We start from the raw sequence: 25,121 nt of genomic DNA on the forward strand, positions 1-25,121 counted from the left end.
TTTTCATGACCAGAACTTTAAAATGCTCTTCAGACACAACCTGCTATGTCTACTTACTTGGCTCGGTAGCTGTGTGACTTCGAGAGTTAGAAGTACCACATCTGAACAGTTATAAATGTTGTATTAATTTTCTTTAAAAATCATCATGTTGTGCTTCTCTCTTGTGTTACCGATCAGTCTTGTACAGCCACAGAAACACAGAATGCAGAAAGCATGAAGTAATCCTTGGAATACAGAAGAATTAGTTACAGAAACATATGTGCTTACAAAAGAGTTTTTGACATAAATGTAATAGAGCAACACTATGTCCAATTACAGCATTATTTTGAGGTTGCTTTGTTGCAGCAAGGAAAGAGTTGGGTTATCCCTACACAAAGAGGGAGTTATGTTCCTGGGAGAAAGAAGTGAGTCGTGTAGTGAGAACATCCTCTTTTATCTCAAGAGTTGTGCAAGGACAGCCCTGGTTTGCACGGGTAACCTCATAACAACCAGAGGTGGGTTTTTGGGTTAGACTAAGCACTTAGTGGCGGTTGTGATTAATCCTTTCAGACTGAAGTAGGTGCTTCTGGACCAGCAAGAACCATAATTGACAAGAACAAAATATCAAAATACACCGATTTCTTTGCTTCCAATATCACGAAATGGAAGCTGTTGGTCTGGATATTTAAGAAGCGGTGGGCAGGGGAGACCTGTTGATACAACGACAATGCATCATTAATTTACTTCACTCATTGCACTGGACTAATCTTGAAGATTTAAGCCTTTAATCGCTAGTCACATTTATGTTTGTGATGTGTTATTTAGAATACGAGTAGTTGTCCTAGAGTTTAAGTTTAGGATATTGTTTCCACACTGGCTATTACATTGAAAACTCATTGAAGTAATCTATTGAAAGCAATAAGTAAATATTTAATTATTATATTTCTTTAAAATAATTGTCTTGACTTTATCTAGTGTGTATGAGTGCCAATAATATCTGTTCTCCTGAATTGTGCATAACATCGGTGTAAAATCTGTATTGGTAAAATCAGAAGCTTCTGTCTGTTGGCTGGCAGTGTGTTCTTTTTTTTTGACTGGGGAATTACTCGGTGCAGTCTTTATCAAGAAGCTTGTAACAGTAGAAGGACACTTTTCATTGCAGATATGGTATACAATATATCATGTTTTCCATGAGCATGTGACCAAAAGAGTTAGCCAGGAAAAAACATAAAAACTGTATCAATAATAGCTGACAGTGCGTGAGAGGAAAACACAAGAGTTCAAGTAACTCTTACCCACAACTGGATTGGAAGTGGGACCGTGCCTCCTGGGGGGGACCAAGGGGTGGGGGACCACACAGAAATAAACACATGTTCTCTCTTTCTCCATCTGTAAATAACATTTTCACTCACATAATGCTGAGAACCTCGGTAAGCCAACTGTTATAACTGGGATGCTGCTTTTAAGTATTACCATCAACATGTGTGTTAAAAATTAAAGGTTTTTTTCAGTGCTGATGTTTTGTTTAAATTATTATCCATTGTGTAAAAAGGAATCTAAGTTATTGACACCCTTATGCAAAAAAAATGCCTTTTCCTTCAATGGAATGCTTAATTAGACCAAAAGAAAAAAAAATCTTCTGTTTATTAAAGAGTAACTTTGCACTAAACCTTATAACACTGGTGCTTAGTGCTTAGCCTACTTCCTGACTTTCTTGTAAAAATTTTAAAAACTACTTAATTTGTGAATGTTTTGCAATCCACTCTTTCTGGTGACCATACCTCATTTTTAAAAGTTTACAAGCCATCTGAAAGCATACGTACCGTATCATCTTCAGCTTTGGATAGTCTATTTAGAAACCTGTTTAACTGCTTCTTGTAGTCTCCATTCTGTGTTGGCACTAAGAAGAATTCACAATAAACCAGATGCCCCGGGAGATCTCATAAATGTGTATGGATCTGTGTTTAACAGCTGGATTAAGTAACTGAACATTTAAATACAGTATCTAGGCAAACTTTCCTTCTAATTTGTACCGACCGTGACATGTACGTGGAAGTATTTTAATATTAAGCAAGAAAGTTAACAACAGTCTTGATTTTTTATACATAAATTGTAAGTGATGTGTCCGATCCTACTATGAAATGATGGCTCTCAGGAGCATTATGTTTCTCCTAATTGCAAGTGTATGGCTGATTTTTAGAACATGCAGTGGTAGGTTGGTGGGTGTTTTTTTTCGCTTCTTGCTAATGTAAGATCACTGGGGTTAAGTGCACAACTCTTGCATTGTAATATTTAATGAATTATCTTGACTACAGCTTCCAAGGATGTGACATCATTTTGGATCTGCACTATTTTATGAACTGCTCTAAACAGATGACATCACTACAACATGTAACTGTTTTGTAGAAAACAACTACTAAAAAACTTAAATTCTCTTACCACAGGTATTTTGCATGGAGCTGGACTTTCTCAGCTTCCCAAGCAGCGCTCTCATCCAAATGATCAACATGTTGAGCAGGCTCCAAATAGCCACGTCAAATATGTCTGGTAAAATTATTTAGACGCTCATTTTTACATCCACATTGTTTATTAATAGGTTCTGGCCTGTGGTCAAGTTAACAGGCTGCTTCCCTAGGAAAGGCTGAGTTATGGCAGTTTGTTTAGGAACATTAAACACAAAGGTAGTGCATAGAAACCCAATCTGCAAATGATGGGCTGCTGATCTGCTTCCAGCTTTGTAACTACAGAGCTGATCTTTATTTAATGGTATTCAGTGAGCTCTTACTTATTTATCATTGCACTGAGCCCAAGAAAAATACTGCTCATCTCCAGAAACAGCTGTTAGTGAAGATAGCTTTATTTTCTGTGCTGAATTTGTAAGCCGCTTCTCAGGGTAATTTTTCTATTAGGATGGGAAATAGGCTGACCTAGCATGGTTATTAGCCAATTTTGCATTGAATGATTAAGGAGGTTTGATAAATAACATTTTCGCATTTATCCTCTAAATCTTACGTCTTACATCTTTCAGTAATGGAGATTTGGAATATACTCCATGGCTTATTTTGTATTTGTAGGCAATAGCTACAGGCTTAAGTAAGAACATTAGTGATCAAAAGAAGTCCTCAAGGATCCAGTGCCTAACACTGACTACATTTTTTTTTTTTTTTTCCTTTGGTAACACAGGAAAATGCTGCAATCTCTAGGGAGGCCAGAAGTCCATATGGCGCTAGATGTCATGATTGTGAGTGCATCAGGCCAGCAGCATGAAGGCTGCTTGCTGCTCACCTCAGAGGTGCTCTTTGTGGTCAGCATCAGTGAAGACACGCAGCAGCAGGCATTCCCTGTGACTGAAATCGATTGTCTGGAAGATGATCAGCAAAAAGACCTGCTGAAGGTGCAGCTAAAACAACAGAGAGTGCCTTGTGATGTGGAGGTAAAGACTGAGTAAGATTTTCATCCAAAGATAAAGTTTGAGTTGGGGGTGATGCTTTTAGCAATGGGCACACACACACCTTGGGGTTGGGAGGCCAGAGAATTTAAGCGTCAAACCAGGGGACCTGTTGATTTCACACACTTCATTGTTGACTGGGTTGCCCTTCAGATGAAAGGGACATGTCTCCTCTCTTCTGTTCTCTTATTGATCATGAAATTGATTATCTGTGACAGCAATTTTCCGAGGGAAAAAGCAGAAGTGTAGGTTTTTGGTAATCACCTCCTCGTTTCTGAAGAGGATCTCAGGACTAGCTTCCTGTGTGTGAGGTGTTTATTATTTGCAAGTTAGAGTTGCTGCCTATGCCTACAGAGTCACAGTGAGAATGGTTCCTTTTATTATTCTGTGAATTCTGTTTTAACAGTTCAGTAATGCTGATGCTTCCTCCTTTCAGCATGTTTCTTATCTTCCCAGTTTCAATGCAGAGCTCCTTCTTGGCTGCCAGTTGTATTTAGTTCCTTAAATCTTCGTCCTTTTGCAAATGCTGACTTTGAAATGGACCAGTTTTCTTCTGCTGAGGTTGGATGTACCATGTGCTTGCCAGGAAAAGCATAGATCTTTCATCTTCTTATTGAAAGATTTCTAGTCCATTTGAATACTGAGGTTTTGGATGAATTATCTTTTTTTTTTTTTTAATGGTAGAAGAATGGTATATTTTTACACTTTCGGGAAACAATGTTTATTGTATTAAATTCTCAAGTGGAGTCATATGAGATTTCAATTCAAAAACAAACGTGTGTGTCAGGTAGTTCATAGACTGCTATACCAGAAATTTCCGTTTCAGATACGCAAAAAGAGCATATGTAAAACAACAGGAAGTATGAGGTGTGCCAAAAAGTAGGAGAGGCTTCAGCACCTTCAGTAATCCTGACTTTGCTGAAGTCACCAAAGAATTTTGCTGTCGATTCCAGCAGAATGAGGACTTCATCTGAGTCATGACAGCACTTGGAATTTCTGTGAATGCTCCTTTTTTAAGTGCTGAATTCTCTACTTACATTTACTGTCTTTCCAGAAACCTCAGTCTCACGGAGTTTGACATTTGCCCAACTGTTGACTGAAGTTGCCTTCCTGCACCACAAAACTACACGAGGCATTCCTTAAATTTGGTGCAAGTGGGCAAAGCTCAGTTTTTCTGTCCCTGAACACTATGTGGTTGCTGGAGGCAGCCATCGTGCTGAAACCAGACCATCCTGTTCAGTCCAGAGCTACTGTCCTGGATGAAAGAGGAAGATAATTTGTTCTCCCTGAGACTATTGATGCACTCAGCCTACCCTAACCCTAACTTAACACCAGCCCTGATTTTTTTGTTGGTCTGTAGCACCTGTAGTGGCTCTTGTCTTTATATCTGGTTATTGGAAGAGTGAGGAGTAGGCTGCTGCTCTGCAGGAGCACTACTTGCCCAAATGTTGTTTCAAGAGCGTGATGCCTGCCTGGGAGAAGGGAAGACATGGGACAGTGAGCCTAATTATAGTCCCCATAGCTGCTGCAGCTGGCAATATATGAGACTGCTGGGCCAAGTGGGTCCTGTACATTTACAACCCTACATGGCTTGGGTAAAGAGTCCAGTAGTCCCACATACATATGCTACTACACACAGTAAGTGAGCTGCCTTGGAGATACTGGATGAAATACATGTTTCTTTGTGTAGTTCTGGATAAAAATATGGGACCCTTATTCCATTGGCATAGCAATGCCAGGAGCTATAAGCCTTGAGCCAGCCAGCTGCAGTACACAATGTCTTCTGCTGACACAGGCCCTTGAGAATGCAGGGAAAATGTATGGCATGATAAAAGCAGTGAAGAGTGCCTATGCCCCCAGGGGTGGAGCAATGTCAGTGATGGCAAGACATCAAAAGCTGAGTGATGCAGTACAAAACTGACTTGGCATAAATATGCCTTCAGAATGCAGAATTCACAGTGGAATTTGTGTGAATATTTAAAGAAATGTGCTATAAAGAGGAGCAGTTAAAAATAAGGCAGGCAAGAATAAGAAAATGTTGTTGTTTTTTTTTCTTATGCTAGGGCAGCTATGCCAAAACAGATTCCAAAATCTTCATAAAGTTTTGCTAATTACCTAGAGTTATGTAATATGATTTTGTAATTAATGCTCCCTTATTTTTTGCCTTAGTGAATTGGGACATTTTATATTTGGAAGTTTTATTTCTGCAGCTGTGCATTTCACTTCAGTGGTGCTTGGGGCTGTTCTGCCATGGCCTCCCTTTCAGGTCCCCAAAAAGAGCATTCATTTAAAAAAAAAAAAAAATCTTTGATTTTGATAGGGAAACGCATCCTTAGGAGTAGCAAGCTATGAACTGCAGGTAAGAAGCCTCAGAGCTGAAGTCCTACACCTAAATAGACATGACTCTTAAATATTAATGGTGGGCTCTCTTGTTGCACTGAAGATGTACTGCTACATGAAGTGCTGGCACTTCTGTACATGATGACATTGGTGAAGATGACCAAAATTTTTCGCTTAGAAATGCCCATGTCATCCAAAAAACAGAGGTAATGTTGCCAAATGTAAATTATATCTAATGTACTGATTAATCAAAGATCCTAGAAATAATACAACAAAATTTAAACGATTCATTTCAACATTATAAAAATGCACTTTTGTGTCTTATTGTTCACCCAAAATAGTTGCCAAAAGTTTTGTTTCAGCTCTACCCAAAACAGTTTCTCCCCTTGCCTCTCCTCAGCTTCTTGGAACTATTAGGAAACAAAACATGAGTTATTCTACAGCTGTAATCACCAGAGATATTATAGAACATATTTTGACTCCTTCAGCAATAGGTTTGCCTGATGGCTTGTTTGCCTCCACAATATATAACTTAATCCATCTGGCTAGGAATAGCCTGGATGGATTCTTGAAAATTCTGGCACTGACAATGTTGTTATTGAAAGGGAAGCATTAATTGTACTTGGATTATCTTCCAAAGTAATTGAGACACTTCTTGGTTCCAGACAGACATCAAACTCTAAAAGGCCTCTTCTTCCAGCTGCTTTTGGTGTAGCTTATAATACCACGGAGAGAGCAAAAAACTGACGGGCCCTGGAATTCCAAATATTCCTGAATTTCTTTGTGATGATCTGCAACAGGGTTGTCATGATAGTGCTACAGGTATCATACCTGGAGCTGAAAGCCACTCTGAATTTTCAAAGAAGTAATGAAAATAAAAAATAAAGAACCTTCTTACTTACTGAGTGTGCGCTAAGCAGATTGTTAGTGATACACACAACCTGGATTGCACAACAAATGACCAATTCTAACAAAATCAACAATGGTTATAGCACAAGTATTATTCTTTATAAGTCATAATTTTAGGAAAAAATTGAGTTCTTAACTCCCAGAATGTGACCTTCCAAAATTAAAGGGCATATATGTAATCTCTAAGATTCATCTAACAGGTGCATTAAGCAACCATTAACCAAGTTGTGACTGATTGAATGGTTTGGCTATAAATATTACATATTTTTAAAAATAGTTGGTTAATGACAACACTATGTGCCATTTAGGAAAAAAAAAATGTAGAATAACAGCAACTCCAGGTTTCTGTTGTTGTCTTGACAATATAAGCTAAACTGAAACTGGCTGGAGAAGTAGACAGTTACAGATGAAGTCATCTGGAAGCAAGTAGGGTCCCAGTTACTTTGGAAGACTGTCCAAGCACAGTTAATATTTCCTCCTGAATAATTGTGCTATATCTATGGGATATAGCCTGGAGCTGAATGAGTCACAGAATCACAGAATGGTTTGGGTTGGAAGGGACCCTAACGCCCACCCAGTTCCAGCCCCTGCCATGGGCAGGGACACCTCCCACCAAACCAGGCTGCCCAAAGCCCCATCCAGCCTGGCCTTGAGCACCTCCAGGGATGGGGCATCCACAGCTTCTCTGGGCAGCCTGTGCCAGGGCCTCACCACCCTCTGAGTGAAGAATTTCTTCCTTGTGTCTAATCTAAATCTCTCCTTTTTTAGTTTAAAGCCATTCCTCCTTGCCCTATCCCTACACCCCCTGACACAGAGTCCCTCCCCAGCTCTCGTGTAGGCCCCTTCAGGCACTGGAAGGCTGCTGTAAGGTCTGCCTGGGGCCTTCTCTTCTCCAGGCCAAACGTCCCCTGCTCCCTCAGCCTGTCTTCATGGGGAGAGCTCCTATGAAGAATGGGTTCACACAAGTAGGGGAGTGGGATGTCAGCACCATTTCCATCTCCTGTTATAACTTTGATCTTTTGGTCAGAGTGGAGTCAGAACTGTCATGTAGTTAAAGGTGCTACTTTAGCATATTTCTCTCCTTTCAACTGCTAAAACAGATTGACTCATGAGGTGATACCTTTTCTGTGACAGCAGATTGAAGACATCGTTCAGACACTGTTCTCCATTGTTAGCTATGTACCTGCTGCAGCAGTCTGCCTTGTAATTTTTTCCCCTCCCTTTAACAATATGGAGGAAAACAAGCTTTCTTTTGTCCATTTCATCATTTCCACTGTTGCTAAGCATGAACTCCAACTTTGAGCGTCTGAGTTTGTTCGTGAGCCTACTTCCTTTAGCATTTTTGTGGTGATGATTGAAAACAGGAGTGTTCCTACTTGTTGAGCAGTGAATTCCTCTCCAAAGGCATAGGTTAAAAAAAAAAAAAAAAAAAAAAAAAAGAAAGAAAAAAAGGGGGGACTGTTTTGATTTGAATGTGACATCTGTCACTATCTATGAATCATATTAATTATTTCTTCAAATAAGCAATGGTTTTTATAAAATGAGCCTTGCAGTCCAGAGATGTGACAGGATATTGATCCTGGCTGTTAAATTGAATCCAATGGCACTGCTTGAAAATATCATCACATTTACTGAGGCATGTGTAAAACCTCCTGAAAGACGGCAGAAGACAGCAGTCTTTGAATCCTCAGTGTGACATGCAACAAAAAAAGACGTTTTAAACCATGCAAAAATGAAATTGGTCAGCAGTTCTCCCACTATAAACAAGGAAGCATCAGACCCTATCCCTAGGATAGTGTCTGCCTTTCTTTCATTTTCACATTTTTGGAAGTAAGTTATATTCTGAATGACTTTGATAGTGATACCCCTGTAGTATCAATGGTGATATTTCTGAATATCTTTTTTTGGAAGTCATTTTGAAGTCAGCTAGCTTGGTATCTGCTTGCGTGCTTGCCCTTCCCAAGTTGGTCATAGTCATCTTCAGTTTCTTCTTCACAATAAAAAAGGGGCACAGCAGACTGATTTTCCAGAGCCAGGTTTGCCCATGGCTTCTCATCTAATACTTTATTGGGTTGAAATCATATGGTAGATGCCACCTTTCTGTTGGCAGTATTGGTTTTAGCTAGAAGTGGGTTCATTGTATCCTTTGTACGAGAGCCTTGAACCTCAGCGTATTTCATCCTGCAAAAAGGGATTTCTTCAGAAGAGTCCCTACACCTCATGGTGGAAAAGGCAGTTTGCATGTATACCTTAATTTCTTCTCCATTAATAACATGCCCAAACCATCTGTAATAAAAATCTTCTGTTTAAAAATAATAATAATAATAGTTACATGGATGTTTCTTTGGTTAGCAGAGGCAAATGGATATATCCAGTCACAGATAGACCAGTCACCTGGAAGGTAGCTTCTAGTCCTTATTCTGAATCAAGTAACTGAAGGACTTTCTTAACTTCACAGAAACGGCTATGGGTTGTCATAAATTGTACTTTGTGAGAGAGAGGTTTGCTAATTATAAATGCTGTCTATCTGATAAACACTGCTGGGAGCTACTGACCTTTTTGTAAGAGGGCTTTAGATGACTTTCCTGTCTACAAAGACCTGATCTGTTGTAAAGATCTACTCTCCAGCAAGGTGGGTGGAGTCCATCCCTGAAATTCTTTGAAGATACTGCTTAGATTTTTCTATGGTGGATTTAGAATCATTAGGTTGGAGAAGACCTCCAAGATCATCTGTTCCAACCTTTAACCTAGCACTTTTAAGTTCACCGTTAAACCACGTCACAAAGCTCTACAAGTTTTTTGAAGACCTCCAGGAATGGTGACCCAAATGCTTCCCTGGGCAGCCTGTTCCTATACTTCACAACCCTTTCAGTGAGGAAGTGTTTCCTAATATCCAACCTAAACCAGTCCGGTGCAACTTGAGGCCATTTCCTCTTGTCTTATCACTTGGTGCTTGGGAGAAGAGACCGATCCTCACCTTGCTATAGCTTCCTTTAAGGTCACTGTAGGATAGACTTCAGGATAGAACAGTCCAAAACATGCAAAGGAAAGGAGAAAGCCACCAATCACAAAACTGCAGGAGAGCTCTGCTGGTTGAAACATCCATGAAGCTACTGTAAGATCCCAGGGAGGAAGATTTTTAACTCTACAAAGTGTTATGCAAGTTATTGTCTTCAGTGTTGAGTTCAGTTACTGTCAATTACTCAGTAATCATTTTGTCTTATTTCAGGCAGATGGAGTTAGAGAGAGACTATCAGAACAACAGTACAACCGCCTTGTGGAGTACGTCACAAAGACATCTTACCACCTCGCCCCCAGTGCCGCTGCAATGCCAACACTGCAAGCTGTGGCCACTGAACACCTTCCAACTGTAACGAAAACGTATCAGTATGTAGTTGATCCAAATTTTGCCCAAGTATTCATTAGCAAATTCACCATGGTAAAAAATAAAGCCTTGAGGAAAGGATTTTCTTAATAAATATTTGTGGTGAATGTAGTAATATCTTACCATTTTGAGCATAATGCTTTCTATGCAGTAACCTACATCAAGCAGAGATGCATGTAATTTTTGAAGTAGGAGATTATAATGAAGTTAAGCTTTTCTAACCTTGACAACATTCCTGCTCCCTAGCCAAGATACTAGTGCTGGAAGGAGAGTGTTCTAGCAAACAAATGAAGTGAAAGGAAAAAGCCTTGGACGATAGGTCAATCAAACTCCTTTTTCTTTCAATTACCAAAAATCAGGGAATAAGGAAGAATTGAGTGCACAGAGTCATTTTTGCCACACACAAAAAATATATATCAATACATACTGTATCATATTTTAGGGTCTGCCAGTTTCTGTTATAAACCAGGTTTATAACTCAGCTGTAAAAACTTGCTCAAGGCTGAGCCTCCCCCCACACATGCACTCCCCCCAACATGTACATCCTGAGGCAAAACATTTTCCCCCACTAAATCTGAAAAACCCAGTGTGGCTGTTTTAAGTTACTAGTGACAGCTGGGTTTTAGCACCACTTTAACCTTAAAATAGCTTCCTTTATTTGACTGAAGTTTTGCAGGACATTAGTCCTTAATGTAAACTAGTGCCTTTGTCTGGTTTTGGAGAACAAAACATGAACTACAACATGAATTTATTTTTAAAACTGTCTGTATACAGAAACTTTATTTCATCCAACATCAAATTTTCAGGACTTTCAATGTATATATGACATTGTGCATTGTCTGGTCATTAACTGGAAGCCAGTAACATGCAATTCAAAAACTTAAGAACCAGAGCTTAGCCTCCTTAAAATCTACCAAGAATCTAAAGCTCATCATACCATAGATGTGCAGGTGCTAAATGTAGCTTTGTTGGGTCTCTCTCCCTTCTGATCTGCCACCACTACATACAGTAAATGTTCAATTAAGCCCTAATTAATTTTTTGCTTATTATCTTTGAAGTGATAAAAACAGGGATATTTATAAATAAGACCTTTTAAATATAATTCTGCTAAACAAAATGAGATTTTTTTTTTTAGGTTGATCCAAAAGTAAAGACCCACGGGGTCCGATTACATTAATAGTTATGATGCCATCACAGTACACTTAAGAATACTATGTTAAACACATCAAGACAAATGAGCTTTCTGAGTGTCTTATTTTCAGATGTTTTACAGTTTGTAGTAGACAAGAAATCATTCTCTCCAGGCACAGTTAGGTTACTTTATAAACCAAATCTATCTAGAGCAGCTTTATTTTAAAAAAAAAATAAAAAAATCCTGCTTGGTTTTCAACTATGCTTGTAACTTCTCTCCCCTGTTACATGTATATGGACATTCGTTTTGTCTGGGGATTCCTGAACATGGCCAGAATTAGAGACAGGAACTGGAATAAAGTCTGATCATCGTTTTGAGCAAATACATCTGCTTTAGTTAATACCTTCTATGCATACCTGATAGGACCAAAAGCACAGTACATAAGAATGTAGTATTTGTAATGTTTTTCTTGTGAGTTCTGCTTTGTTAAAGGATATTTCTAAAGCCGTGTCTCTTGTGTACTGAAGTACAATAGCCTGGGATCTGGGTTGTTCTTTCTGAATGTGAAATAAGCCCATTAATTATCAACATTTCACAGTGATTTAATAATTTAGTCATTGTTTAAATAACACTATTTTAAGAAAAAATGTACATATACATACAATTCATTCCCGATATTTTATGGAAATGGTTTAATAATTCTAATTTTGCATATTGATGCAGAAATTGTAATATAGAGTTTGTTTAAAGATAATAAAGCTATTACTATAATAGTTGGTTTTGTGAGCTATTTGGTCATTCAGTTACAGGTGAATGAACAGTCACTGTGTAGAACAATGACAACAAAGACACACAAGCTTCATGTAGACCGACCCCACTAGATTCCTGTTGGTGACTGGACTTTGTCATATACCAGAAAATGCAATAGATCATGACAATACGTTGGAAGTAAAAACCTGATGATTAGCTTGCCAAAACATGTGCTGAAAAGTTTTATGGTTTTGTGACTAACTGAATCAAAACAGCGCTATGGTCACCATGTGAATTAGCCTAATCTGTTCATTATGGAGGTTAGGACACAAACCAGCCAAGAGGATGCAAACACACCTGTAAAAGATGAGGCAAGGCAGCAGTTTAATTCCTAAAAGTTTGTAGATTACAGCCATTGTTTAAGCTATATTTGTGTTTTTCCTGAATTATATTCCCTTGGAATAAACACTTGCTTAAATTACACTCTTCTTCAATGAATTAAGCTAGCATCTTTAGTGCATTAGGCAGGTTCTTTCTCCCCCTTCTGACCACATGTATGGAAACATGTGTGGAGATGGCATATAAATCAGCCTCTCCTACATATGAGCTGTGTGAACTATGAAAACAAAGTTGTCCAAAGAGCAGCTGCCTGTACTTAGCTGCTAAAGCACTCCAATGTGTACCCTTAAAGCATACCTACTTTCATAGCGCTCTTTAGACCTGGAGAGCTCACAACTTCAAATCTATCTTTTTAGTTTGCTTCCAGAACCATCAATCATTCCTCAAACACTCAAGAATAAAGCATGCCAGCCAAAAATTTGGAGGCATACTCAGGCTTATGGACGGCAAACCCTTCCCCAAAGTAGTTTAGATCAAACAATCCCTTTTTATATATTATTTCATATATATAAATATAGCAAAAACCTTTACAGATGGTTGGAGATGGTCTCAGGGCAGACAAGCATGTTACTCAGCTCTGCAGCTCCTATAAACAGCGCGCCAGCTGCTATAACAAGCTGATTAGGGTCTTGCTCACACAGGCCTGTCCTGTGCCACACCAGGGCTCAATCCCAATTGGTTTTAAGATACAACAACAGATGAGAACCGATAGGATTAGCTGAAAACTTTCTAGCAACAGCCGAAAAGAAAACTGATGGCTTGGTACTGATTTCAGATTAGGTTAGCCCTTCTGCCTAATGCCTGGAGCGGGCCCCCCCCTTTTGCCCTCCCTTCGCACTTAGAGGAATGCTACCAGTTGCTTGGCAGTGCCTGCTTAAAGAGGGTGCTTGTTTTGCACCCTGTGTGAAAACATGGTAACGTTATAAAGAAAGCAACACTTACACAGTGATGATGCCCAAACTGCAAACACCCAGCAGCGCTGTTTCTTTGTTGTTGCTGAATACGTTCAGCCAGGGACAGCTTTGCGCTCTGCTGTAAGACCAAAATGCCAACGGTGGCCACAACATTCTCATTTCTTTAAATCACACAACACCAGTAACAGAATGAACACAACTGTGGTTGGCTCTAACAGTTTAGAAGAAACAGAATTTAGAAGTAAATTCATGCATAGCAACCAGGAAGACTGCATGGACTAGAGCTGAGAGGGAGTCAGTTCCTCCAGCCTGTACACCTGGCAGCAGCACAATTCCTTGCCTGCGAAGCTGTCAGTATGACTGAAGACCCCTGGCTATTTAAACCTGCAGACATAGCTGAGAAAATGTTAGTCAGTATTTAATGGCACACAATGTTTATACTGTACATTTGGAAGACAAATTGGTATCATTTGCTATTGTTAAGCTTGGGTTTACATTTATAGGAACAGGGCTATTTTGATTATGGCTCCCCTGCACCACAAATGTCACGTTCTTTCTTTGCTCAAAGGCAGCCCCACACTTACAGAAACTTTAAAGAACATACTGTGTTGCTCCATATTAATGTTCTGGATCAAATACGTTACTTACGTGCTTTCATTAGTCCAAATGCTGTTCACAGTTACCTATTAAGTAGTTAATGAGCCTTTTAGAATAGTAAGAGTTACTCCAAACAGAATTTGAACTGAAGACCTTCAAATACAACACAGATGGCTTAATTTGTCATGCTTCTTCATACAAAGCCTCCCCTTCTTTCTCATGATCAGCTTGGCCTCCTCTCATAGTGCCCCCATTCAGCAATCAAGAGTTCCAGCCCTATTTATCACTTGTGTATTTTCAGCCTCAGCTATAGGCAACGCACAAAGCACGTTCCAAGTAGCCGGTAACGAGAAAGAAGGTAGAGCACCAGGTCTTGGACTACAGAACATAGCCAAAGTTAAGTAAGTGTGCTCAGCTGACTGCTTCCAGATATGAAGAGATGTGTGTCTAGAAGCAGCATGGAAACATTTTTCATTACCATAGTGTCCTAAAGAATTTCCTCTTTTATTATGTCTCCTTTTATCATCTTTCCCTGTGTACACCAAATACATGTGAATATACTTGCAGTTTGGAGTCATTTTCCAATTACAGTTACATATCACGTGTTGGTGTAGATTCTGTCTCAATGTAACACTTTGCTGCCATAAGGAAGGCAACACAACGTCACCAGAAAAAGACAGGAAGGTTGGCTGGTGCATTTCCAGAATTCCTCTAGTTTCTTTCATCTCGAGGTCTGGTCGCTTCTGAAACCAGAGGTAACCGAGACCCTTCCAGATATGCAGCCTCTCCCTTCCTGTAACAACTATCCTCTTGAACATTCCCATCAGCAGCAAAGACAACCCAACCGTAATTGCTTAAGAATATACTTTGTTATCAAATATGGAACTCAGCCAAAACAAAGATGCAAATAATTCTTGGGGGAAAGAAAAACAGACTCGGTTGTCTAAAGCGGTTTATGAAGACTTTCCACCGCTCTTTCCAGCATTTAAGCATTTGGACATTAATGAAGACAATTAAGCCTCACTGATGTACATTTTTTATTTACTGAGATACATGAGAGTGTGTCATGCACTGAAGTGCATTACACTTGATAATTCAGTGAACAAGTAAGGTTCGGTCATCAAGTCTCCTCAGACTGAACGGGATCTGCAAGATAAAAAGAAATTAAGTTATGCTGGACAAACTTCATACCCTCAGTAAAGACATTAGTATGTATGAATGCAAAGCAAGAGAGAGAAATGTTTATGTGGTGGTTTAGTCTAGAGGAATTCCCCCTGTTATTTCCTGACAGTTTAAGATTCACACACCCTTCATGTGGCAAACAGAAGTGAAACATGGAACAAATCAAGAGCTGGAACAATCCTGCACAGCACGTCAGATTCACTATACATGCAGCACTGATAACTGAATCAATCTTGCTAAGGGCCTGAAAGAGAAAGGAATGCAACTTTCAGATAGGAGCCAGAGAGGAAACAAGTGGTGTAGGCAACCTACCAAGGAAGGAAGAAAACCAAATTCAAATTGCTTCTCCACATTATATTGAACGCAATCCAAGACCAGCTGTGCTCCATGACAAGAGTCATGCAAGTGGTTAGCACCATGACTTGCCCCCTTATTGTATTGCTGAGCACGCTCCAGAGCTAAGACACCCCCCAGATTTATACTTGTGCTTCTTTTCCATCACCAGTACCCTCAAAGTCCACGCCAGGTAGCTGAAACTCTGCAAATTCACACGTAGATACCAAGTTGTCTACATGCCCAGCAGGAACAAACTCCAGACAGACTTCCAAACTAACACCTTAACTAATGAATTCTCCTCCCTGCCTAGCATTTCCTTCGTTTCGGGGGCAAGTGCTGATTCCAGAGTGAGTATTAAATGAAGCTAAACCACTGTATTTGCAGCCACATACAAAATAGATTCCAATAAAATGGGAGCAGATGTAGAATATGCATGACCACCGTACCCTTTAGGTAACCAAAAAAAAAGCATCAGATTCAACCTCCATCCAGCTTCCATAGCTAAAATTTAAATTACTGAGGAAAACGAAAATGTCTTCCATCTGTTCTGTGTACTTGTCTTTTTCACAGCCTTTTTAGAGCATTTGAAACAGTGGCATTGTTTTCCCTTTTCTTCTACTATTCTATAGAAAAATAGAAATTCTTACATAAATAGGATAAGGAATAAAAAGCATCAGCAGTTCAAACAAAATGACATATCATGATTTAGCCTTCACATTTTCTTTTGAGCTGGTGTAATTAAGGAATGGAAGAAATGTTTAGGAAACGTTTAATTTTAACAGGTGCACACAATGTGCAACTTGATTTTTTTAAGTTCCAAATGGGAACATAAGCTCACAGAGCAGAGCTCTATTTGCACTGAAAAATCCCGTTCGTGATTCCAATTAAATATTTAACATGGATCATTGTTGACAGTGTTTGTTTCAAATGATTTTACCACCAGATGGCCTTTCAGAACACGCTGATGAAGGCCACCTGACTAAAGAATGCAATTCCAGTGTCTAAGAAAGTTAAAAAGTCCCTACATACTACCAAGGGCCAAACAAGAGGCTGAATTACTGAGAATAAAACCAGGTAAATTTATCATTTCGTTATTTACCTTGGCTGGAGTCATCACTCAAGAAGAGACACTTTTTCCTTAAGGACAGAAAGGGACTGCCACCTTTGTGTGTTTTTTTTTTTTTAATCTTTTAGAGTAGCTGGAGCCCTGCTTCTTTCATACAATTGCATTATGCGGTAACCAGATAGTTGTAGATTGTCACACAACAGAATTTCGTATTAATAGTGTTAAGTACAAATGTTTTATTTTATTCAATCTTGCTGCTTTAAGCAAACAGGCTGAGAAAACCCAGCTGGCCAGGATAATTAGAGCCACAGATTATCACATAATGATCACAATATGAAAACATTCCAAAAGAATGAAAAAGCTATCATTCTAGATTAGTTTGAAGTCATTTTAAGAGAAGCAGAGAACTCAATGTAAGAAATCTTGCTCTAGAAGGGGGGAGGAATTCTTTGCTGAGCTGTCACATCACGAGCCTGTACAGTTTACTGAGTGTGCTTATTAATAACTGTAACAAGGTTGAAATAAAGACTTTTTTTTTTCCTGGTGTTACGGTAAGAAGAAGAACAAAGTTTGGCAGTGCTCTAATTAAAAAAGCACTAGGAGAATAGTATCATGATCAAAGTTCTATTCCAGCTGAATTCCGTAAGGCAAAAATCTGAATTTAGTACACAAGAGGCTGCATGCCATTGTGTTTTTTTTTTAAAGCATATACTTATATATTGAAATACATACATGTATGTATTAGTTACACATTTCCCTCACGGGTAGTTATCTTTCCTCTCAAAAGCTTCAAAAGACAAAAGGATGTGTGGACGCTGTCTCCGTTTCTTATACTGAGATCCATGCTATGGGACACAGCCTTCCCACTTCTCAGTCGCTGTGCCACCAGCAGCACGTAAGCTGATTTTGATAGCCGAAAGCTAAGCAATTCAAGATGTCACCGCATCTATGTATCGGTATCAGGCAAGTCTCACACAAAAGCTTTGTCTCCTCTCTATGCAAAGACAGAATTGTTCTGAGGGCAGCCTCCCGCAGAGGGAAAGGCCTGGCATCACTCTGCAGAGGTCTGCTACATCACACGAGTTAAATTGCCCAAAAGATTTTCAGGAGATTCCCACTCTGCCCTTACTCCCCCTTCCCAGTTCCCGTATTTCATCATGTTATTACCCACAGGTCTCTTGAGGAGTGCTATTTGTATCCATTTTCTTTGGGAGAGCCTTTCTGTTTGATAGAAAAGGAAGAAGTCCAAACAGAAGCACGTTATTTTCCACAAACCCTTCTAATGCAGAGGAGCTTATTACCTGGAAATGCAGTCTGCCATCATTTGGGCGGTGCAGACTCAAACACACCAGCCGCTCTCATGGCTTCAAAGTCCTTCATGGGATCATAGTTCTTATAGAACTCTGCATAAGCTTTTTTTCTGGGCTCAGCAACTCCAAACTGGAATGTAACACACAGAAGATTAAAGCTTGCAAACCTTTACAAGCAGTATTTATTTATTTGCTACTAACACTAATAAATATAGCAGTGGATATCAGTCTAAAAAGCCTTAGTTCAGTGACAGAAGTTAGTAAAAAATTGCTTTGTTCCTGTTCAAACCCACAGTTCAGGCTACCTGACTGTTGGTCTGGAAAATAATGTCTAAAGTGAAACCTTAAAAAGCCAGTTAAAAGACAGCACGTTGCATTTTTAAGCACACTGCATTTTTAAAATCCAGATACACGTTGCCTATATTGATACTTAAATGTCCTCTGCCCAGCTTGATGACAGTTTTGCATGTAATAAAAATTGCTATGGCAAGCTTTCAGTATGTCTGTGGGCAGCTGCAGAACTGTAACTGCAGATAAAATGGCATCCCAAAATAATTGACCACATTTGTGCTACGCTGCAGATCAACTGCAAAAGTCTGGTAAAATTTTACAAGGCTCCCAAACCGCTCCAGCTCCAGCTCACTGACATCAAGAGATGTGGTCCTGATACCTCAGGTACTCACTCCTCTGAGGCACAAAGATACACTCAAAAAGCCAAAAAAAACATGAAGAAAAGGCTAAGATGGGTTTGTCCAACACATAACATAGTAAATTACTTCTGAGACCAGAGTTGTTCTAAACATGGCCCACTGCCTTACTGATGTACTATTGTGGGGCTGCCAAATGCAGTATAAAACCAGACACTGCAGATCTCATCACAAGCAAGCCTGCCCACCTCTCAGCAGGTGTGTTAAGTGGATGCTGAGCCTTAACTGTGCAGGTTTATTGTTTCTGACAGACATTTATAGACCTTCGTGGAGTTTGCTTACCACAAAATTGGCGCTGTTAACCTGATATGAACTTAATTTCTAGGCACTTTTATCAATAGTTTTCTGAGCATTTATAGGCTGCAAATGAGTGAGTTCAGTGGGTGAAGCAAGACCCAGTTCTTCCATGAAATTAATGGAATTTGTGTTCTAATTGCCCATGATAAAACGTAACTTGTAAAATCCAAGAAGGGTTTAGTAAAGGTACTGAGAACGACTACCCCACTTATCTTTGCCAGTGGCCTCTTTATGGATCTAGAAAAGCAAACTGCAATCTGTGAGTGGGATTTTTTTGGAAAGGTAAAGCTCCATTTCTACCTGCTACCTCAGAAAAAAGGATAAAATGACCACACTAGCCCTCCTCATGCTGAAAGCTTCTGTGTGATGGGCAGTGCTTGCCCATCCTGTTTATTATCAAGGTCTCAGAAGTCAATCAAAAGATAAGACAGCTCTCCAGAGCCTCTGACACCGTGACAGAGACACGGGCTATCTGCAGTTACCGGGAGGAGCATCAGCTGTGTGAACAATCAAGTGCAGCCTAGGCCTTGGAGACTCAAGCAAGGTTAAGTTGTCACAGACTGCATGACCTTAGTTACAGTGTAAGGCATGAGTTTGTTCACACTGTTTCTTCAAGATTATGAGGAGTTATTTATGTTCCGAAAATACCCTTATAAAATTACATTACTAAAGCTTTTTCATGAAGAGCTCACCCAAATCTCAACAAAGCGGTATTATGAATTTTAAATCATATGAGCAGTGTCCTCACCTTGTACAACGCTGCGCATCCCAAAGAAACAAAAAATGCCCCAAAGAGGTGAAACTTCATCCGCCTGGCCAGGAGGCGCCGCATTTGGGGCTTAGGCAATAGTGCAGACGACATGGTGATTGTATTCCCTAAAAGAACAAAAAATAAAATACATTAGAAAGGAAGAGAACTGTGGGACAACAAGCTCTACTTAAGTATTTTTAACTTTATTCTAGAAAGATCATGCCTCTTTGTGTCATGTAAAAGTCACCTTGTGAACATAAGCAATAGAGCACCACCGTATTTGACTTCTTGATTGTTTGCTCTAGGTGATCCCGCTCAGCAGGGGGGCTGGCCTAGATGATCTTCTGAGGCCCTTTCCAACCCTGGCCATTCTGTGATTAGGATATTTAATCCCTTCCAACCTCGGCCGCTCTGTGATTAAAATATTTAATGGACAACACTCAAGAGCAACCTAATTATGAGAGGAATATAGGTGCCTGGCTATATTATTATTGCCCAGGGCTCACTGTATCGAGGCAGGCATAAAGGCAGTTAGTCCTAAACCCTTCCTTCCCTTCCGGGCCTGCCCCTTCAGGCCTGCTGCATGCATCAGAAAACGATACATAAATAAAAATACCTGCAAACCGTTAGAATTTGATAAAGTACAAAACAAAAACACCCCTCGGCCCTGCCGGCTGGCAGAGGGTACCCGCCGCCCCTCTGAGGGGAACCCACCGCCACCACCGCCCTCAGGGACGCGCAGAGGTCACGCGCTGCCGCCGCGGCCGTTGGTGACGGTTGGTGACCGTTGGCGGCCGTTGGGGAGGGGGCGGCGGTGGGGATAGGGGGGAGGGGAGGGGATGGAGGGGGGGGAGGGTCGGGAGCGCGGCCTCACCTCAGCGCGAGCCCCCCGCCGTCCTCGCGCCCGCCCTCTGCGGCGCCGCCACCCCGCATGCGCGAGGCGGGGCCGCGCGGCTACGGGGAGCGGCTCGGCTCAAGCCCCGCCGCGCGCGCGTTGGGCTGAGGCGGGCGGGCGGCAGATCTACCAAGTGGTGCCCTCTGGAAAACGTGGAATAGTATTTATAGAGTTTGCCAAAGCCAAGCTTCACAATAAACTGTAATCCCTTCTAGGCATCCTCTCTTTGTACGTTTCTTGGAAATGGTGTGGTGGTGCGGGGTTGCGCCTCATCACCACCTGCCTGTGGTGGTGGCGTTCATTTTATTCCTAGCATCGTTTCCATTCGTTTTATTCCTAGCAAAATTCCATGGGTTTTGCGCTATATCCTGTAAATTCCTGCCATGAAAGCCTCCCGTGCAGTGAAGCATTCATTCAGGTCTTACACACCCTTACCAAAGCCAGGGGACCCTGACTTCAAATGGCTGAGGAGACAGGCCTCTAAAACTGAGGAGAAGGGCTTTTCGTTTGGTGAGATGAAGCAGAAATGTGTCAGTAGAAAATGCGGAGAGAAATCATACAGCCCCAGCAACAAGCTGGGGGAACAGTCTTTGCAACAGCATTTCTGAATAGATTTAATTTGAACAGCATTTCTCAAACCAAAGAGAAGTCTGCTACAGTAACTGATACCAAAATGAAGAGTGGCTGTCCAAGAGTTTTTCCTTGTATGGATTAATACAAAAAGACATATGTTAGTGACAGCATGCAGAACGAATGATAAGATACAGGCATAACCTGATTTTGAGGGCCTAAGGAACCCCCAGAAGGGCATTGCTCGTGCTGAGGCAGTCGTTCAGTGTGACCGGGAGAGCAATGGCCACAAAGTTTGTCTAGGGGTCTGTATAGCTCTGCTCAGCCCACCCTCACGTTACACAATGTCAGAAAAGAAGAGAATTTAACTAGAATAAAAGCACAGCAGGCTTCATGGCTACCTACTGTGATTATAAATTACACGTGGGGAATTTTCCTATAAATGTCAGTGTTGATAAGACAATGGTTTGGTAGATGGGCCTAGGTCTGCATATAAGAAAATCTGATGACTTTTTTCCAATAGCTTACTTCATGGCTGGCCAGGTCATTAAATTATTTTCTATGTGACTTTGTGTTATAGTTAAGATGCTAATTGAAATGCTAATTGTTATTATTCTTTGACATCGTTACTGTGGAATATACAGCCAACTCCTTATTGTTCTGTATAAAGGACAGCTCGGGACTGTGCAAATAAAGAATAAAAAGGGGTAGAGGATACATCGGAGGAAGAGCCATGGAAGGCAGGCAGAGGTAACCAGCTTCGTTAAGTCAGTACACAGAGCTGCTAGTTTCTGAACAGATTATAAGGCTGAATGTGTTTCCAGACCTGAGCTGACTCCACACATCCAAATGCCTCAAAGGAAACAAATCTTCTGAAAACACTGAAACCTGCAACACACAGACAACAGCAGTTGTCTCCTTCCCAGTCCACACAGTCCGTGGGGCTTCTGACACCTGTTCCAGTTGGGTTTTGTACCTGAATATTAGGACTGTTTGATCAAAAGATGCCACAGTTTCCAAAATAGAGTCCACAGTCCTCTTTACTCTCCATATTACTGGAGCATCAGCAACAACTGACACTTCTTCATGGTTTCCTTGAAAGGGATAATTTTTTAAGGAAAGCAGGCATTAGTGTGATATCATTTCTTGCGCATGCTGCATTGAACTTTTAAATAAAGTTTACCTCTGAGTTTAGTGAGAAAAAAAAAAAAAAAATAGGCAGTGAATCCTTGTCTTTTCCACAAGGAGTGCCAGCTGTGATACTTGGGATTGTACTTTCTGTGGTGTGGACTGGAGCCGACTCGGAACAGGGCTGTGACAGTCAAGTGATTTTGCATATGCCACAAGGAGTCTTTAGATACTCATAATCTGGATCAAATTAGAACCAAAACTCCACTGGAAAAAAAGATCACATGGGACATCAGCAATCCCCTGAGCCAGCTGCATTCCTAAAGTTTATGATAATATCTACCTCTCTATTGCAAAATAAAATAAAATAAATGCTAACTGGTAGCTATGTGCCACATACAAAAATGAATACATTTGTGCTCCTCATCCCATTTCTGTGCCAGAAATTAAGAAGTTGAATACTCTTTTGCTACAGCTGTGTTGACATCAGTCAATAGTGGTGTGGAACAAAGATATTGTGGCAATTTAACAAAATTGGAATGGCAGCTATACAAAAATTAAGGGTGAATCAATTATTCCTAAATGGAAAAAATCAAAATCAGTAGGGAAAATAGTATTTTCAGGCTTCCAAAAGGGCATTATGAACAAAGGAGAAAAGAAGCAAAAGTTCAAATCAGAATAAATGGAGCAGACAAGGATTTCACAAGCCCTTGTTGATATTATGCATGCTTCTGAAGATAGAAAAAAATCTCAAAAAAGTAATTTCTTAAGCTTTGTTCAACTTGTAAAGAGACAGATTTGGTAAATTTATACACTTCAAATGGCGATATAATTACATGAAGGATTCTGTGCTTGGTACCATCATTAGTTATATTGTTAAACAAATTGTTTCCCAGTTCCCAACCAGCAGTCAAGGCATGGCTAATGTCTGCATTCAGGCATGAAAACTAGAAAACACACCAGGTTCCACAGCTTAGACATTAATATTCATGTGATGTTTATTTACTGTTTTAATTGGCATATGGCTCTGTAGTAATTGTTCTTACTCTGAAGTCCTCCGGGTTCAGAGGGCCTATCTGAAACAAGTACATTGCTTTTTTTTTGCTAAGTTTAATTGGAGTTTTAAAACAAGTAGTACTCTATGCACATGTTCTTACCTAAAAGTTTAGCATAGACAAGTCTAACATGCTGAAAATGTTCTACATTATAATCTGATTTCTTAGGAAAAAGAAAAATACAAAAACACACCCACAGAGACACCTCCTTCCAGTCCCTGTTCAAATCCCTTTGAATGACGCCAGGATTCTGTTTTCCTTTGGGGTTTTAAATATTATGTAGTTTGTCTGAAATGGAAACAAAGTCATCAAAAACAATGTTTGTGTGCTGTTCCTCCACTCCTCGGTATTTGCTGAGAGATGCCTTACTCTGAGTAAGTTTTTTCATTCCTCATCCTTGTTTTTCCAGACAGGAGCCTGTGGAGTTAAACCACCCATACAGGCAAATACTCCAATCTTAATTTTAATCAGGGAACACATAAAATCGTGACATGCAATCGGTGCAGTCTCTATGGTCCCACCTCAGCAAATGGCAGCCCATCAAAAGGAGGCCACGAGCATCCTGAGCCTGGGTTCAGCTCCAGAAAGCATCCTGGGTAAGAGCAGCCTGAGAACAGAGTTCTTCCTTTTGAAAATGAAAGCAAGGCCCACCACACAAAAAGGCCAAGCTTAGCTTGTCACGCTCCTTCTCAAAGCACACTTTGGCTGACGTGCTGTAACATGGGTTTTTTTCACAGGAGGCAAAATTCTCTAGCTCTAGACATCATCTGCCATATGGAAACTTTATCATATTGAAGACAGTGTTTGCATGGCCTGCCCAGAAATCCCGGTGAGTCCATGCACGCAAGCACTTAGTACATGTGCCAGTACTCTCCTCCCTGATTATAAATGTTTTACAGTAAGCCTGAGCAGAAGATGCATGGATATATTTCTGTAGTCCAAAGCCACTGAAACAAGTTCATACCTTAACAGGGTTTAGACCAGACCTTTTGCTGGTTTTTATTTTTCCTAGACCCAGCCAGTGATCATCTGACTTCCCAGAAAGCAGAAAGTTGTCAGCTGCTGCCGGTCATTCAGCTACCATTTTGTTTTCTGACAGAAAACTAAAGACCAACTTATCTGCGGGCATAAAGCAGTGTCTGTGAAGTGGGAAAGCTTCCTTCCAATAGCAGATCTGTGCTCTCTGCAAGGTGCTACCTTTGCCTCTCTTCCTTGGTTAGATTCAGCATACTTACCCTAGTGCACATAGTGGTTAGACTCAGCACACTCACCCCCGGTGGCTCCGAGTGCCAGATGAGGACCGAGTTCCCACGGGGTGCTTCACGGAGAGCACAGAAACCTGCTCAGTTTAGGGACTGAGTCCTGGGAGAGGGACGCCTGAAATTTTGCTCATTCTGTCAAAAAAAGCCTGACCAGGAGCATGCTTCAAGTGGCACTTTTGCAGTCATTTTCTATAGCAAGCGTTTAAACATTTTTCTCATAGGCTTACAAACCTCTCATTTCAGTCTTTTAATTCACGTCGGGGTGATGACATGGTAAGTGTTACAGGATGTTGGCAAATTTTCCTTTCTGGGTCTGCAATGACAATCTGGTTGGGAGGGGGTACATCTCTTGCAGGTTTGTTGTGTGCCTCGTGGTGTGCTTTGTATCATCGCACGGGAGTCATGTCAACCAAATTCTGTCCATTTATGAGAGTTTATAAACACGATTAAAAACAAAAATCAAATAAGAAGTACCCCGAAGATGATGTATTAGTTGACCTATTTATGACCTGATGAACAAATTGTGAGCCTGCAAGCTTGTCCCTTGTTTCCACTTACGTCGCCTGGTCTAATAAAAGATACTGCCTCTTCTTAAAAAATGACATTGCTTTTGTTGATTCTGGTGTTGGAAGAACCTGTCAACTAAGGATTGCTATGTTGTGTAAAGGTTTCATAACTTTTATTTGATTTTGGTTGGTACTATATATAA

At 40.4% G+C, this 25,121-nt stretch overlaps 2 protein-coding genes across 10 annotated transcripts in view; one reads left to right on the forward strand and one right to left on the reverse strand.

The window, feature by feature from the left end:
• Nucleotides 1-11,966, forward strand: part of VPS13B (vacuolar protein sorting 13 homolog B) — a 468,066-nt gene extending 456,100 nt beyond the window's left edge. For all 8 annotated transcript variants that reach the window (XM_035319261.1, XM_035319264.1, XM_035319260.1 and 5 more), the window contains 3 exons: nt 2,424-2,526; nt 3,163-3,412; nt 9,906-11,966. In XM_035319261.1, the coding sequence (XP_035175152.1) occupies nt 2,424-2,526; nt 3,163-3,412; nt 9,906-10,151 (599 nt within the window). In that variant the 3' untranslated portion in view covers nt 10,152-11,966. The remainder of the gene's footprint in view (nt 1-2,423; nt 2,527-3,162; nt 3,413-9,905) is intronic.
• Nucleotides 11,967-14,873: 2,907 nt separating this feature from the next.
• On the reverse strand, nt 14,874-20,504 carry LOC118162835 (cytochrome c oxidase subunit 6C). Of its 2 annotated transcripts, none has more exons than XM_035319274.1 (4): nt 20,377-20,504; nt 19,500-19,630; nt 17,739-17,877; nt 14,874-14,999 (listed from the first exon to the last, which is right to left on the reverse strand). In XM_035319274.1, the coding sequence occupies exons 2-3, from the start codon at nt 19,611-19,613 to the stop codon at nt 17,758-17,760; spliced, it is 234 nt and encodes a 77-aa protein (XP_035175165.1). In that variant the 5' UTR covers nt 19,614-19,630; nt 20,377-20,504; the 3' UTR covers nt 14,874-14,999; nt 17,739-17,757. The 2 variants fall into 2 exon arrangements, with proteins under 2 accessions (XP_035175165.1, XP_035175164.1); XM_035319273.1 differs by having other exon boundaries at nt 19,500-19,627; nt 20,377-20,488.
• Between the last annotated feature and the right edge of the window lie 4,617 nt (nt 20,505-25,121).

This window comes from Oxyura jamaicensis, chromosome 2 (assembly GCF_011077185.1).
Source record: "Oxyura jamaicensis isolate SHBP4307 breed ruddy duck chromosome 2, BPBGC_Ojam_1.0, whole genome shotgun sequence".
Lineage (NCBI taxonomy): Eukaryota > Metazoa > Chordata > Aves > Anseriformes > Anatidae > Oxyura > Oxyura jamaicensis.

Coding starts and splice junctions, on each gene's coding strand:
- LOC118162835 (XM_035319274.1), bottom strand. CDS start 19,613: ATGTCGTCTGCACTATTGCCTAAGCCCCAAATGCGGCGCCTCCTGGCC. Junction 17,878..19,499: donor GATGCGCAGCGTTGTACAAG/GTGAGGACACTG, acceptor GTTACATTCCAG/TTTGGAGTTGCTGAGCCCAG.